This window comes from Mus pahari, chromosome 16 (genome assembly GCF_900095145.1).
Source record: "Mus pahari chromosome 16, PAHARI_EIJ_v1.1, whole genome shotgun sequence".
Classification (NCBI taxonomy): Eukaryota; Metazoa; Chordata; class Mammalia; order Rodentia; family Muridae; genus Mus; species Mus pahari.
In genome coordinates this window covers 39,308,874-39,327,092 of record NC_034605.1, presented here as the reverse complement: position 1 = coordinate 39,327,092, position 18,219 = coordinate 39,308,874, and the positions used below count along the sequence as shown (strand labels likewise).

The following is an 18,219-nucleotide window of genomic DNA, read 5'->3' as shown; positions in this document are numbered from 1 at the left end:
AACTGAAATTCCTCTTGGCCCGTGATATGAGCCAATGGGAAAAATCCATGAGTACTCACTCCAGTTCTTTCTCACCTCTGAAGGCCATACACATTACCTACCCTACTGCCCCAGGAAACCAAGAATGAGGAATGGCTACTCCACAAGCCACCCACCTACCAGCCTCTCAACTGCTACATTCTTAGCAAGACCAACTAGAGACACAGCGCATGCACGGGTGGGGCACTTTCCATCTTCCTTTGACTCCCATCAAAAGCTGGAGTCTCTAGCACTTTGATGGGCACACTGTGACTATTAGTACAGTGGTCTTTCCATTCCATATCCCTGTTGCCTCCACAAGAGATCCCATGCTTAATAAATGATCACATTCAACTTCCCCGAGTAAAGACTAAACAGATTCTCCTGCTGGCTCCTAGACCCATCATATTTCAAGTGGGCACATGTCATGAGAACCCCTCCCACAGGCAGTAGAATCTAAATGTGAAGACAACCCAAACCAGAGCCTATAGCAAGGGTTTTCTAAATCCCTCCAAGGCCACCCTCCACTGGAGTAAATAATTTTTAAAGCTGACTACACATATGCCATTAATCTCTGTTTATGTCATTCATTTTCCAATAGGTCTTTTGCTCCAATAGGTACCAGTTATACAGAGGTAAGAGCAATTAAAAGCAGTGGCTCTGGTTGCTTTCTGAATACCTGTGGCAGGCATTCACCAGAGTGAAGGAAGATGGAGAGAAGACAGAGCAAGCACTCTGGCTGGAAGTAAGTTCCTAAAAAGTGGCACTGGCTTGGCAAAACGGCTCAGCAGATAGAGACACTAGCCACCAAGCCCAACGACCTGAGTTTGATCCTCAAGACCTCCACAATGGAAGGAGATAATGCTCTCTGAAGTTGTTCTCTAGCCTACACATATGCACTATGACACACACAATACACCTCCAAATAGATAGATAAATAAATAAATAAATAAATAAATGTAATGAAACCCTATTTTAAAAATTGACAATATGCTAGAAAACGACATTGTAGTCTGGGAAATAACTCAGCCTCCCTGGCAAAGGCCCCTGGTAACTCATCCCCTACTTCCCACAGTCCTTGACCAGAGGTATAAAAATGAGCATGTGGGCCATGCTTTTCAGACTTCTCAGCAGGGTTCTATTTTAACAACTTTCTTGTTTTAAAAAGTAAAAAAAAGAACTTTTGGGGGGCAGGGGGTTACACAATACATTGAGAGAGTTCAGAATCAAAACACTCTAGCAGGATAAATCCAACTACAGAGCAGGCCTGCAGGGAGGCACCTCCCTCACATTTCTGTCTCTGTCTCTTTTGCTCTCCTGAATCCTTACAGGAAACATAGTTTCTTTAAACTTCCAGGTGTAAGCAAATACAAATATGCATTTCCACTTTCCTTGTTTCCTTAGATATAAAAACAATCCAAACCAGGTCACTCAGACACACTACCTAGACCCTGGGTGTGTCTGGGGCCTCTCTGCATGAAGATAGCGTGCTCACTCATTTCCTCCCTCATCCCTCCAAAGTACTGCACATGGCTATCTGCTGTTTCACAGACACCCCTGACTGATATATGCTTAATGCATAGATGACAGTCAAGCAATGCTATAACAAAACACCCTCCTGGGCCCAAGAGTAAGTACTTCTATAACTGGAATAAACATTGCCGAGTTGTCCTCTACAGATGTTACATAATAATTAACAGTGGTGTAAACTGGAGTTCTGGACCCAGATGAGGATCTAGGGAGCTGCTAATAAAGGACCAGCTGCCTGAGCCACCTGAGGCAAGTGAGACAGCCAGTGTGCACAGGATACTCAGGTTCCTGCTGCCTTCTCAGCCACTAGCTATCTCCATGCAGCCCTTGTCTCTCCCCTAGCAAAGGAAGAATGTCTTCCAGAATTGGCAAATGTGTTGCTAGTGGTTATGAGGAAGAGGAGGCACATTTAATCTCTGAAGCATCCTTGTGGGAATAAGAGTATAAATTCCATTTCCAAAGCAACAAAACCTCATCCATGGCACAGCCTTCATCGCCAACCAGGGCCTCACAAACCTGCCAATTTCCCCACTGTAGCTACTTAGTAAGTATACCGTGTACATTGCCCACGTCCACAGTCACTTGCTAGGGAGTGCAATAATGGAGATGCTACGTGGAACAAAGTCATTCTTAACAAAGCCAAGGCAAACCGCCATGTCATAAAGTCCTTTGGTGGAGATCTCTCCAAGCACATACCAGATGCTAGTGGTGTGCGGGCCACAGTGACCTTCTGCTAACAGAACAGGAGGGAAGACTAGCAACTAGCCACCACTGGTGATGGGAGCTGTGGCCTCCTTTGTGTTGGGAAGTAGTGTTGAAGGGAATTACCCTGGGTGCTCCCTTCCTAGTCCCCTTAGATTAGAGCTAGCTTCTTTAAGCTGGATTCATTTCTCCAACTCACCATGAAGAGAAAAATGGCCACCAGCATTTTGAATACTGAGAATGTAGTCAGGGGTGCTAGGACAGGCGACTCACTCTGCATGGCTGTTTATTACACTGCACCCTACTTTGAGGTAAAGTACCACTGCTCCTCCACAATGCAGGGTAAATGGAATTCACTCACTCCAGAATGCAAATCTGATTTAAAAAAAAAAAAAAGTGACAGATGGGCACCATCTCTGCTGAGAGCTACCTGAACACTTATCTCTACCTATCAGATCCTAGCTATACTGTGTGTATTCCTTACCATCTTGGTACCTCAACTCATCTAAACAATAGTTTTATGACAGTTTACTAAGGAAGGCATGCAAAGGGCACAGCACAGGGCCTGGCCCCTAGCAGTCTCCACAGGTGGTTTTAATTGAAGGCAATGGAAGTAAAGTCCTAGAGTCCTGTACATCCTTAGGAACTATGAAGTAGACACGTACTTCTAAGCTGTGTCCCAAAGGTAAATGGCATTTGTTGTCCAGTTCGTACATATTAGGTACTGTGTAAGTATTTGACATCTCTTCTCTCATATTCCGCTATACTCTCTCAAGCTAGCAACTACCAAACACAACAATTATTATTCTCCTTTTACAGGTAAAGGAAATGGAGTTCATGCTACTATGGAGTTAGGTTTCCAAGCCAATATTAGCACTAAGTATGTTAGAAAATAGCCTCCCATGCTGTCTTCCACTACAGCAGATAGAAAAAAAATAATAATAAATGACATTAACTCAGCTCATACGCAAAGGGCACTACAAGTCCAAGACTGTAGGGTGGATCCTTGTTCTAATTATAACAAAAGAATAACAAAAATGGTGGGGAAAGAGGGCATAGGCTAAATTCAGAGACAAGAGAAACATCTCCAAGGGTGAGAAACAGAAGAGAAATGACACACAATGAGAGGTCAGATAGAACAAGTTGAGCTGGACTCCAGGCCCACAGCTGGGAAGCACTATGAGCCTGGACTCTGCAGACCTAACACTTGGAACAAGGTGGGGAGTACTAAAGCTTCCTGGGAGACAATGCCAGGGTGAATTCTATGATGGTACAGAAAGGATGAAGAAAACTACCACCCAAATGCAACCTGGAGCTGTGGCTCTGAAGAGCTATAGGATCAGACAAGGTGAGACACTGGAAAATACCTAAGTACTATGTCAGCCACTGTTAAGAGGTTGTTTAGAGATATCAAAAACAAGAAAATGATTCTGCTTAAGGAATAATACCAAGAAGAAAACATCTATATATACAGAGTACAGAAGTAACTTCTTATAAAGAATAGTTTGACTCATAGAAGGTTTAATCCACAGGTACAGGACCCATGAACTGCAGGGCAAACATGCAGAAAACAACACCATTCAAGCCCAGGGCACCAGGGAAGCAGGAACACTTATCTCTGAGAGAGGAGACTTAATTCCATGAAGAAAGAAGGCAGGAACAGCACAGCAATCGCCCTGAGTTAAAGAGACAGCTGGAAGTCTGGACAACTATGGAGGCTGGAGTGCATGGGAAAGGGTGAGAGGGCAAGGGAGAGACAGACTGAACAAGCTCTGTGGCTCTACAAAGGATCACCCTCCATGGAATGCTAACTACTTCATGTACCTATACACATACATACATATACAGATACAGATAGGCCGCCTGCAGCCTGAAATTGAGACTCACCAAGAATGGTGATGCTGGGAATGATGCTCCCATGGGAATGGTTCCAGTTCCTCAAAGCCAAATGAAAAGACTCATAATGCACTGGTTATCTATCTATCATAGGGCTCAGAAAGTCCCTGCATCAGTACTGGGGAAAAAAAGTTACATTCTAAACACTATTCCAGTCCTGCACAAGAAAGAGTAAAATAAAGATCATAAATAGATTAGAGTATTTAGGAGTAGTCACAAAACTGTGATTAAAACACAGTGAAATAAGCACTGCTGGAGTTGCATAAATAATCACAGGGCATTCAAATAAGAAAAATATAGGTAGATAAAAATCAATAGCAATTGATCAAGAAATGACAAATGACAGAACTAGGAAAAAAAACATTAAACCAGATGTTATACTTATATTCAATATGTCCAAAAGCTTAAGCAAAGACTGTATATATTAAGCACACAGTTGGAAGATAATTAAGAAGATCCTCATCACATTGTGACTATGATTAAAAAAAATGTACAGGACAGGATAAGTAACAAAGTTGATCTTTCAGAAGAAAAGAAGTGAACTTGAAGGTAAGGCAACAGGATATAAACAATGAAAATGAAGAGGAAGGAGAAATTCCAAATAATGAAGTACTTATAACTACATTCCCATATAAGAGGAGATGATAGAAAATGTGAAAATGCTGCTGAGTCTCATGGTGATGTCCTATGCCCATTTAGCACTGTGCTGGCAGTTCATGTCTCCACTGCAGAGTAAGCCCAAGCCTCAGAAAGGCTAAACATAATGGACACGTTTTATTGTAAAATACACCCTGCTATGGATTAGAGTCAGACTACAATGAGCGCACTCAAGTGGACACTGCTTAGTGCAATGAATGACGTTACTTCACTATCTAGAACTACTATAATGGTATAGATAAGAAATGAATTAGCACAGACCAGTGATTCTCAACCTGTGGGTCACAACCCCTTTGGGGGTCACTTGTCAAATATCCTGTATATCAGATATTTGCATTACAGTTCATAAGAGTATCAAAATTACAGTTATGAAGTAGCAACAAAACTAATTTTATGGTTGGGGGGGTCACGGTAAAATAAGGATCTGTATGAAAAGCTTGCAGCACTAGTTGAGACCCACTGCCATAGACTCATGTGTCCAAACCCTTCGTGTCTTGTTGGAGCACTGTTTGGGGAGCTTACTGGAACTTTAAAGGGCTCTTCTAAAGAGTGTACATCCCCGGGGGCAGTCTTGAATGCTTATAGCCTCACACACCTTCCTATTCTTGCTCCGTAATGTCCGTATGCAGCTGGGAAGTGACCTCAGCTTCTGGCTCCTGCCACCACGCCTCCCTGTCATCACGCCTCCCTGTCATCACGGACATCTAGCCCTCTCAAACCACGAGCCAAATCAACTCTTCCTGGAGTTGGTTTTGGCCAGACCACATTATCACAGCAACAGATAAGTTAAGAAAACAGCTGTCTTCAAATCGGCCCACAGTGGTCAGCAGGGAAACAGCAGGTTTAAAAGACCATTAGCACAGAAGGCTTAAAGTATTTTATACTAACTCCAATTTTAGGAACAACGTAGAACATTTACAAACGTAATAGTCTCAATCGCTTTTAATTCATTTACACTAACAGGGATTTATGGAGAGAGAGAAACAAAACAAAATGTTCAAGGCATGTTGTCTTTATTCCCATTACCTCATAATCTCACTCTGGACTGGGCCACTGTTCACAACACAGAGGCCTTTGGTTGAAAGTGAGCATATATTGGTCCCTACGCAGGTTATCTGAGGGAAATCAGCACCTGTGGAAGGGCAACCTGGTAGGGAGGAAATTAAATAAGCAGGAGAACAGGACCTGCTGTCTGCCTTGCACTTGCAGAGGCAGAGGAGTCAGCATCAGAAGAGCACCATGAAGATACTCCTGCCACTCAGGCTCTGGACATGGGAAGGGATGTCCTTAGGCAAGGGGCCTCCCTGTAGCTAAGGCTGTCTCCTGCTGGCTGAAGCCTCCTGTGGATGTGTTTCAAAGAGCAACACCAACACAGAGGCTCTCGTGTGGGGACACCCTTGTCATGAGAGCAGCACAGCCCATCTTTCCCTAAACTTATTCTTCTAACCTGCACTATGAGAGACAGCACTGCTATAGTGTGAACACCAGTGCATATCAGACACTATTCTGGAAAAAGGCTGTAAACACCAAAAGATACAAAAAGAAATTAAAATTCTAGGAATCCTAGATGCCTATCTTAGATAACATTAAAGAAATGATCACCAAGCAGGATTCAAAGTATAAAGAACGCAGTAGCAATATAGAAAACAAGCATAAAAATAGTCTAAAGCGCTATTTTATTTCTTTCTAATTCTAAAATCTCTCTTATAACAGCCTTAGGATATGGTTCAATTGAAATGTTAGCAGAAAATAATAAACCATATTTGGAGACGGGGAAAAGCTGAACCTAAAGCTGCTATACTAAAAACAAACTGCCGCTAGGACAGGATGTGTTCTAATTTTTAATTTTGCTTTTCAAATACAAAGCAATCCAATAATAACCAGTGAGGAGCCCAGGCCATATAAAAAAATATAAAAGGAGTCTTGACAAGTATGTCTGTGCCCATTATCTTAAGTGTGGAAAGAGAGAAGTTTGGGTTTTTCAGCATCCTTTGGTACACAAAATATTAACTGAATATGATATAGAGGCCTTGCACCAAGCTGGCCCAGAACAAGAGAGAGAAGAAAAGCACAAGGCAAACTGGAGGGAAAGGCCTAATTCAATTAGATTGTCTGACACCATTATCATAGATTCCATTGTCTCAGTCTCAGACATAATATTAAAATAACTAATATGTCTCATTTACACATACACACACACTGAGGGAGAGAAGGGAGAGGGGAGGGGGAGAGGGGGAGTTCTTTTTTTTTTTTTTTCCGAGACAGGGTTTCTCTGTATAGCCCTGGCTGTCCCTGGAACTCACTTTGTAGACCAGGCTGGCCTCGAACTCAGAAATCCGCCTGCCTCTGCCTCCCCAGTGCTGGGATTAAAGGTGTGCACCACCATGCCTGGCTTTTAATCTTTCCTGAAAGGTTCTTACTTATGTGGCCCAGTATAGCCTTGATCCTCCTGCCTCAGCTGCCCCAAATCAGGAATTAATAGAAGTGGATTGTTGAAATGGTTTATTTTTATCCTTTCTAAAGAGCTAACCTCTACATTAGACTTCAAAGTCAGAATTCTTGGACTACCTCTGGCAGCAAGATCTTCATATGGTGCTTGAGTTCAGGTGGGGTAGGGTGAAAGAAACAATTCTTTCAGTAGGTGCTCAATGTCAGGTTGGCTGTGGAGTCACTCTCTGTGACAGCTGCCATCACTCTGACTGCCCTGTGGTCTCAATGCCACTCAGTACTCAAATAATTTACCAACAATCTCCGGGCTCTCCCCAGACTTCAGCTTACATGAACACTGTTCTCCAAGAAGACAGAGTATTTTCTTTTTTTTAGTCCAATTACATTCTCTACCTCTACAAAGCAGATCTAACAACCAAAAGTCAAATTGAAGATGTATAAAAACAGCAATACTGTCAGGCATGGTGGCTCAGGCTTTTAACCTCGGGGCTCCGAAGGCAGAGGCAGGAAGATCTCTAAGTTAAAGGCTAGTGTGACCTACATAATAAGTGTCAGGCCAACCAGAAATACACAATGAGATCCTGTCTCAAAAACAAAACAAACCAAAACAAAAAACTGAACAAAAATCCAGCAACACTGGTCTATTATAAAATCTGAGTTAAAAAAGACCAAATCCACAAAACTTTAAAAAAATCAACAAACAAACGCATCCTGGTGAAAAGACACTACTTCACTGCTGTTTCAAAATAGAAAATTCTTACATTTAGGTATCAGTATGTGGCCCATGTCAAGACAGGCATCCCAGTTAAAACAAACCCAACAATGAATTGCAGAAGTTGTTTTTAATAATGATATTTCACCTCAATGCATGGTTTTTGAAAGGTATGAAAACATAAAAACAAAAACAAAAAAAGAACCCCCACACTATAAAGGCAAGTTCAAGACTTGTTCAGATTCCCAGAAATGAAGACCATCAGTCAACATGGAATCTAGCACAGGGTCTTCATTCATTCACTGATTTGAGAGCAAGCACCTTCCATGGGGCCTGGGAAATGAGGAGAGAACTTTTCAGAATCAGTGTTGTCCTTCCACTGAGTAGGCCCTGGGGTTGAAGCTCAGGTTGTTGGGGGGAACCTGGGGCACGCTTATGTACTGAGCCATCAGTCTGGAACAAAGACATCTTAATCCTGCACCTCTTCCTTAGGTTTTTTTTTTTCCCCATATTTACACTAAATTTAACATTTTCAATTTATAAGGCATAATCTGCATGTTATATTTTATTTCATTTGTGAAACACATTACTTTAAATAAAGCTTAGATAAAAGAAGCCTAAGATACCAAAACAAACAACAAACAAACAACCCTGATAACTACATCAGGGTTTAAAAGGTACACAAGTGATCTCCACGGAAACCTCAGATTCCGCTCAGCATTCCTTAGAGGGCACAGGGCTCACTGCAGGCCCCATTCCTTCCTCGCTTTGCTTTCTGTCCCTGTTGTAGGCCCAGCCATTTCTGTAGTGTTCAGCCCCTACATCTGCAGATTTGGCTATCATGCGCTCCCTTTCCCACACTATGGTTTGGTTGTCTGGTACCCGCCCTGCTAATTCTCCCGCATCCTCTGCTGGCTGTCCTCCACAGGTACCTCCATCCTGAATGCTGCACCTCTCCTGAGTACACATACACACTTAGCGTTGCCTTGGAAGAGGATAAAGATGCCTGACTCCTTGAAGACAGGAATTAGGTCTAGACTGTTCCATACTGTGATGTGTACAACATAGCAGAAATCAAGTTCATAAAATCTCACAAACAGCAACTACAATTATTTGCTTATAGAAATATGTAAAAAAAAATCTGATAAGGAGGGACATAAAAATGTTGTATGTAAGGTGACAAAGGAAAAACTGCAGATAAAAGCCTGGCGTGCTGTGAGGCGCTATGAGAGGCAGAAGATTTCTGCTTACCACTGGGATCCCCTCTTCCCTGCCCTGTCTCTTAAATATTTAAACAATATAATCCGTCTCCCTACCTCTCAGTATTAAGTAGATTACACAACTCCTACTATGGCCATAATCCTTTTCGTTCAGAAATAAAAAGGGGCTAGCTGTAAGAGGACTTTGGAAATAAACAACCTCGAACTGAAATCTGTTTCACATTAGATTATTTAATAGGAGATGCTTCAAACCTGAAGACAGAGATAGAAAATAGCAACCATCCATGTACCCCTTATTCAATTTTATCAAATCACAACATTTTGTCATATTTTACTTCATACTTTTACCAAAAATGTTACAAATATAGATGAATGTAGTTTCCCACATCCTCCTGTTATTATTCCTTACTACCCAGAAGCGTGTATGTCTGATGTTGATGTGCAAATTTAAAATAATGTATGCGAATATAAAGAATGTATAGTGGCTTCTTAGTGATTTCTTAAATGTTGTATGAATTATGCATCTGATGCTATGTAAGTAAAGATACTCCTATAAGCCTTGTTAAAACAGAGCAGCAGAGCCCCACTAAATCACAATAGTGGCCTTAAGCACGTGCTTTCCTTCATGCAAGGAAGACGTCTGGAGGAATGAGACTGTCATCGGAACCAGAACACAAAGCTCTGGGGTCCAGCTGGGGATGGTACCTGTGGCTCCAACAGCAGGAGAAACCAACAGTATCCACTCCCCCACCCCCTTGGAGAAAGATATGAAGACAAGTATATGAAGTGAGAGCTAAAATCTAAACAGTATTATTTTTCCTATAAGGATGCACAGTTAATTTTTCTCCTAGTGACAGTAGTGATCAGTACATCAATGTATGATTGTTTATCATGTGATACTCCACGTTGTCAAGAATCTTGTCCATGGGATCTAAAAATACGGAAACAAAACCAAGCAAACCAGACATGTAACACTGATGACAGTAAATCCACCATCGCTGTTCCTTCTCTAGCTGGTTCCATTCTATAAAACTGCAAGTTGAAAGACCCCAAGGCTCCCTCCCTTTTCCCTATAACTTAGACAAAACCAAATCAACAACAGGAACCTTACATACAACCAGCCTCAATGATCTGTTACATAATGTTCAGTAACTTTTGAACTATTAAGTCTTGAAACACAAAGATTTCTAAGTACCTACCATCTCCAAAAAGATGTGTCACGAGCCTAGTCAGTACTTGTTTAAGGTCGAACTCCACAAGCTTCACAGCCTCCATGGTGTGTGTCTCCTGTTTATGAGCAGAGCGAGAACCTTCTTCAAAGAGCTGCAAGCTTTCTCCATCCTTTACGCCAGCAAATAACTGGAAACAGCCAAAAGGAATAATGAAAAGTGTAAAACAGGGTCTTGGTCAGTCTCTATTTAACAGCATAAAAATTCTGTTAAAAATAATTATTACTTCAGTTACAACGTGGGAATAAGATTTATATCTTAACAATGAATATCAAACAATTAAGCTACATTTTAAAAGAAATTTTATAGTTAATATGCACATTTAAATTTATGGCCTTTGGTACTAATGTTGAGGCAAGCTCTGAGCTACCCAGGGTGGAGGGACTCTGGGAATTAAAACTGATGTCTGATCTTTGATGATCTGTTTCACACTTGCCTTTATTCACAGTCATACTTACAGGAGACATTATCCAATTCTAATGGAAAGGCCAAGACACTCAGGGTCACTCTAAAGCAGTGGTTCTCAACCTGTAGGTCACAAACGGTCCCTGTGAAGGTTGAACCCTTTCACAGGGGTCACATATCAGATATCCTGCATGCCAGAGATTTACATTATGATTCATAACAGTAGCAAAATTACAGTTATGAAGCAGCAATGAAAATAATTTCATGGTCTGGGGTCAACACAGCATGAGGAACTGTATTAAAGAGTTGCAGCAACAGTATGGTTGAGAACCACTCACTCACTGCTCAAGACAGAGAAAGACTGAGGAATGTCCCAGTTTAGGGAAGGTAAGGAGGATAGGCCCACTATACTGAGTGTCAATCAGGATTGAATTCTGCCTCACTCAAGTGTGGAGAAATGTTTCAATTCCAGCAAACATAACTGAACGTTCCATTTCACGCCTCAGAATTGCAGGAGTTTTTTGCTTTGTTTTGTTCTTTGATTTTTTTTTTTTTAAATAAAGACTAATTTTGAAGAACAGTTTTAAGTCTGCAACAAAAGTGAGACGGTAGAGCTATCAATATGCCACCAGTCCCCAACACACAGACACACATACACACACACACTGTTCCTCTACTATATAACACACAGAGGCTTCCTCTACTAATATTATCTGCACCAAGGGACATGCCTTACGTGACTTACGGCCGCATGTCACCAGCCAGTCCTTACTGCACACCAGCCGTGCTCACGGCAGCCGAGTGTACATTTAGGGCACTGCTGAAGCTAGGTGCTCTGTGGGTTTCGTCAATGTACAGTGAAATGCAATCACTACTTAACAGCTCATAATCGTTTCACTGCACTAAATGTTATCTGTCCTCTGCCAATGTGTCTTGCTCCAGTAAACCTTGGTGCCCACTAATCTTTTCGCTTCAGTCTATAGTTCATCTTTTCCAAAATACCATGACTAGAAACGTGGAGGATTGAGACTTTTCAAACTGGCTCCTTACACTTAGCCATATACACTGAAATTCTCTATCTTCTCTTGACTTGAAAGCTCAAGTATGATGGTTTTCAATGCAACATTTTTTATTATTAACACATTTTGGTACTTGATGTTTTAATTTTTCCCAAATACTTCATGCTCTATGCCTTAGGATCAAAATAGCGGAAACAACTGGGAATTGTTCTGTCACTGCACCAAAAGCATTGTTCGACAGTGTATGTCTGTGCTAGGTGATTTTAGGTCTGTGGAACATTGCTAACCACTAGAAAGCCTGATGGCCTAGGCTAAGGACACTTTCAGCCTCAAAGACTGTAGGGGTAGAGTATTGATGGCCCTAGGGCCAACTTACAGCTTAGGATGAGAGTTCCCAGGGTTCACTTTCCATCTTATTTAGTCTCCTGACAGCCCTAAAGAGAAGGGCAGAGCTGCATGCAGAAACCCCCACAATGCGCCTCTGCCTTCTCCAGGATCAGTTCAATGCACATGTCCTCTCCTCAAGAAATTGTCCTAGTTCTACAAGTTTTAAATACAGCAAAGTTCAGTCACATGGTGCAGCTGTGAAAGGTGCTCACCACTGAGTGTGACAACCTAAGTTCAAGTCCCAGAATTCCCACGGTAAAAATGACAAAACTGACTCCCACGCAGAATACAAACAGACAGGAACACACAAACACACTCACACACGCACACACGTACACACACATATGCATGCATGTGAAAAAATGAATGTTAATATCTCAAGAATATCTTTAATTATTGTAATAGTATTTCATGTGTTGCTTATCTCTTTTTATCCCTTCTGTCTCACATCTAAATTGCACTTAGGACAAGCTTCTAGAACTTGACTTTGTAAACTGGTTTCAGAATAACATTACAAGACTTCCAGGAAGTGAATGTCTTTCATACTTTATTCCTGTTTGTTTGTTTGTTTGTTTGTTTTATGGAGGTGGGTATCGAACACAGAATCATAGTATGCCTAGTTCTATCCTTTTTAGTGTTGTTATTTCTTTAAATTAAGACAAGGTCTCACAGTATAGCCCAGGGTTGTTTTAAAGTTGGACCATTCTAATAATTCTCATTCTCAAGTTCTAGGTATTAAACACCATGACCAGCCTGGTTCTTAATGAAAGGTTATCCAGTTTGATCACTAGAAATTCTAACCTTCTATCCAAATGATTTTTACTATATTTAAAATCTAAGTCTCTCTGAACTGGCAATGTCATCTAAATACATCTAAATAAATATGAAATTGAAGATAACTCCAAACATAGTTCTAGGGGCTGGAGAGACAGCTCAGCAATTAAGTGCATTGGCTGTTCTTCCAGAGAAACAAGGTTGGGGAACAGTAGCCACACTGCGGTTCACAATCAGCTATAACTCCAGTACCAGCAGATGTGACACCTCTTCTGGCCTCCATGGGCACAAAGTATGCAGTTCTACACAGACATACATACACTCACACACATAAAATAAAACTAAAGAGAAAAGTATTTTAAATAATCTCAGCACCTTCAGCATTATTTGAATGTCCCCTGAGGAAACTAGATGAAAGAAACTAATAGCACTTTAATTGCTAAACCATGTTTTTCCAAAAAGAAAAGCAAAGCAAAACAGAACTTCCCAATGTGATTTTTAAGCTTTGGAAAGGGAAATACTCTATAGAGACTATGGTTCACGAACACTACTTTCCTTTAACGGTGAAGAATTTAGTAACTGCATTAAATTAACAAACAACATCAGTATTTTTTCATAGAAAACTTTATATTAAATAATGTTATTCCATTACTAGGATAAGGGGGAGCCATAATACAAATATTAAAAATTCAAGATTTAAAAGAAAACCATAATAGTAGAATATCTACCATCTCTATGTGGTAAGATCAATCATAATTTCCCCTTATTTTGATATTTTTATATATTTTGTACATTTCCTAATAAACAAGATTACATCTGAAGTTAGTTGGAATACAAATGTCATTTAAAGGACAAAAAGGGACATGGTGGGGGCTGGAAAGATTGCTCAGTGGGTAAACCATTTTTTTTTCCCTAGAGAACTTGGGTTCAGATTCCAACACCCAAACTAGGGCTCACATACCACCCATAACTCCATTACTAGGGGATCTATTGGCTTCCTCTGATTTCCATGAGCATAAAACACAAAAATGGTGTATTTTTTTTTCAGGCAAACTCTCATGCATATAGAGTGAGGGGCATAGAGGAGTATTTACTCATTAATAGTGTGCACTGCAAATAATACACTTGTCAACGCTTACTGTTACAGTACACAATGCTTTGCTGTTTTGTATAGAACCATAGAGCTGGCTGCTTCTAAGATTGGAACCACTCCCCCAAACAAGCTAACTCATGAGAAATAGGAAGAGGCAAATTCATATGAGGGGAAGCAATTCATCAGTGGTAGACAGGTGAAAGAAAGCATAGATATTCTTGGTCAAAATCCAGATACTAGGTATAGAATGTTTTAGATTTTTTCATGATTTTTTCAAGCATAATTTGCTTCTGTGAATTCTTCTTTCTCCCCTACCCTTCTCCCTCTTGTAGCTGCCGACATCCAATAGCCTCATATTCACCTGAGTTACTTTGGCTGTCCCTTCCCTCAACATCTCTGTTTCCCTGAATCATTCACTGCCCCTTCTGCTTACATGACCTACACCTCAACACAAACTCACATATACAAAAGTATGTAAACATTTCAAGACAGGCTCCACATATGAGAACATGTGGCATTTCTTTGAGTCTGGGTTACCTTGCTTAATGTAATATTTTACAGATTCATTCATCTACTATCCCACAAATATTATAATTTCATTTTTCTTTACACTTATAAACAAAATCCCATTGTGCATATGTAGCATATTTACATGATCAACTCCTGCTGATGGACACCTAGCTAGGCTGGTCCTATTGTCTTGCTATTATGAGTAGAACAGCTGTGAACCTAGGAGGGCAAGCATCTATGAGGTAGAATGCACATAGCACATAGAGTTTTTTGATAACTCTCCATACTGACCCCAACATGGCTACAATAACTCCAGTGCCACCACAACTCACAGGGTTGGTTATCTTCTCCCCATACCAGCTAGCATCCCTTACTCTTTGTTTCCTGGTGGAGGCCATGCTGACCGAGGTGAGATGAATTTTCAGGGTTATAACTTGGATTGTTGACAGCTAAGGATACTGAACACTTTAAACAAATATTTATTAGCCATTTATGCTTCTTCTCTGGATAACTGTCTATTCATTTTATTCACCAATTTTTGACTGATAGTTCTGTTCTTTTGATGTTTAATTTTTTTCTTTATATATTCTAGATATTAACACCTTGTCTGGCAAAGATCTTCTCCCACTCTGTATGCTGTCAACAGAGCACACAGCCTACATATACTTTTTAATGTGTTAATCACCTTATGCTTATCTATATTCTTAAGTTTATGATCTCTCTTTGGCACAAATGCCATTACATTGTTAGCAATGAAAAATGGAAAATTCTCTTAAATCTGCATTAGACCTGAGAAGAAACATTTAAGAATTCAACACCTTCAACTTTAATCCAATGTAGCTCTTTCTGTGCTTGTTTGTTTGTTTGTTTTCCTGAACCACAGCTAAGGATGGCACCTCAAACAATAATAGCTAAAGCTAAAACTTAGTCAAAAGCTTCACACAATGCTATAAGAATAGTTCATTCTGTCCCTTCCTAAAGGATCAGCATGGAAACCATGACAAAGGAACCTGGTGCAGCTCTTAGCTACTACATAAGAAAACTAACTTTAACGTGCATGGTCCCCTGGTGTGCCTTTCTCCAAACTCAAAGTACTTGCCTGATAAGACTAATGTATATCACACATTAGTAATAAAGTGTACTATCATTTTTAAAGCACATGACCCTCCTCTGAACCACACACTGCCTGTCACCGTTAACTTTGTACTCATGCCACCTCTGTACATAGATAAAACCTCCAACTAAAAGTGTGTGTCTTCTTCAAGTTACAGAGGTAGCAGATAATGCTGAAAGGCAAGTTGTGGCCTATACAATTCAATTATGGGATGAAGTAAATAATTTTCAACAAATCAGAAGCACTGGAATGTTTGTGCAAATACATCAAACATGTGGAAAATCACTCAGAAAGCAAGGAAGGAGCAATGAAAGTTAAAGCAAGCCTACATTCATTACTCAAGGAAATTCAGTGAAGTATAGAGCTGAACATTTTGTTTAATAACTATATATTAATATCAGTGTGTATAAAGAAAATATAAATAACTACTATTTATACAGGGAAAATAGGGTTCCCTTTTGAAATTCTTAAATCATTAATAAAAGAATTTAAAAATGGATTCAAATGGAAACATAAGAACAATTTTATTAGATTAAAGAGAAAAACCACAGGGCAGGCAAGCTGTAAAGCCTCAACTGCAGCCAGAAAGGAAAATAGAGGAAAGAAGGGGAAAACTAAGATGTTTAAGCTGACACAGAGGTCAGACACATAGTAGGCCAGAGAAGCTTTAGAGACTGGGTAAGGAAGCTTACTTACTGCTTGACTTAGAGTTCAGAAAAGCCAGGAGACCTATGCTGACCCATGGCTGGAGTCCTTAAGTTTCTCTACTAGGAGTGGAGGTTCTAGGGGGTGGTAGTACAGTATCTCAGTAAAGAATGAATTATTTTGTGGGTCTTTTTAGCATGACTTAACATGAGCTCACCTTCCCCGGAGTGACCCCTTAGCCAAAGTGATTAAACCAGACCAACTGGAATGTTGGTACTATACTCAGGCCTGTATTCCCTTGACCAGGAGTTTTTCTATTCTAGCCTTATATTGTAGCTTAGGACAATGCCAAATAAAGAAGTCAAGCATTGAAAGGTTATTTTCAAAACTAGTAAGAGCTACATAGTGAGTGCCAGACCTCACTATATAAGTGAGTATATAAGTATGACCAAAATCTATCTGGAACATTCAGAAAACACTGTAAGATCAGAAAACACAGAAATAAGGAAAAGGATTAGCAGGTGAGGCCATCTGTACAATATGGTGCAAGGAAAAACAAGAGTATCTATGCATAGCCAGCTATTATTTCTAATGAAACAACACTGGGGCAGGAAGAGATTGTAAGGGTGGACTATGCCCAGCTCAAAGAAGGAAAAGAACCCAGGAAGGGCTGATCCAGAGGGGGTAAGTCCACTTAGACAACTAGAATCAAACTCAGACCAAAAGAAGATCTCACCCCAATCCCAGAGACATTTAAGGGATAGTTTCTCAATCTTGTGACTGAGAGACAGATCTACAATGTTGATGGACACTTCGCTTTCCATCAACCACACAAAACAGACCGTGCCACCTCTTTTCATACTAGGCCTTCACTTATTTCTGACATTTTCTTACATACCCCAATACAAACCCTAAATGATCCTAAATACAAATTCTATTGTGATTACAGAAGCCAGGGGAATAGTTCAAATGAGAATAGAATAGATGCAAGAAACTAATTGAGGTATGGTTTAACAAGGAAAGTGGATAATAAAAGCCAATTAAATCTAAATTTTAGAAAGCAAAAATGATTTTTTTCAGAGTCCTAGATGTTAAGCATACATTTCAAGGGAGAAGAAGAAGGAGGAGGAGGAGGAGGGGGAATCAAAAGAGTAATATACAAACATGCAAAATTCTCACTATGCAAAGGGAAAGGGATTGGAGGAAAGTAGAATTACAGGTGGTTGTATGGGCCTGGGCTATGGTTTCAATGCACAATTCCTTTTCTCTTTGCTCACTGAAATATCCAGAGACCATGCCCTCCTTCAGTTCCACAAGCCTTGCCTGTGAGCGCTATATTCTACCCATGCTGCCTATTTCTCCGAGTTTCTGTGACAGACCTTTTGACACTGCTGCAGCTCACAGAATCATAAGCTGATGGTAACAGGTATTTTCTACCTTGCAAAGTCATTGCCTTACCTACTACAGGCTTTCATTTAATGCTTATAATGCTTGTTAACCCCAGATTCTCCAGTAAGAAATCAGGGAGTTCAGAGGTTAAGTGAGGTGCACCATTGTACAGTAAGGGATGGAGGCTGAATCCAAACCAGTTTTACAATTGTGATCCAATCTGGAACTCAGCTCCCTCACTACTGGCTTCAATATAGAAAGAACCAGACAGACAGAATAAAGAATGTGATATAAAGCATGAACATAACTAAGCTTCCATGCCTCATATACTCACATTACTTAAGTAACCATGCATAAGACAAGCGTGGTGGCGTACGCCTTTAATCCCAGCACTTGGGAGGCAGAGGCAGGCGAATTTCTGAGTTCGAGGCCAGCCTGGTCTACAGAGGGAGTTCCAGGACAGCCAGGGCT

The 18,219-nt window shown here is 40.5% G+C and overlaps 1 protein-coding gene across 4 annotated transcripts in view; it reads right to left on the bottom strand.

Moving 5' to 3' along the window:
* The window catches only part of Fars2 (phenylalanyl-tRNA synthetase 2, mitochondrial), a 412,552-nt gene that overhangs the window by 291,918 nt on the left and 102,415 nt on the right, over positions 1 to 18,219 (bottom strand). For all 4 annotated transcript variants that reach the window (XM_029547418.1, XM_029547417.1, XM_029547419.1 and 1 more), the window contains one exon: positions 10,383 to 10,542. In XM_029547418.1, the coding sequence (XP_029403278.1) occupies positions 10,383 to 10,542 (160 nt within the window). The remainder of the gene's footprint in view (positions 1 to 10,382; positions 10,543 to 18,219) is intronic.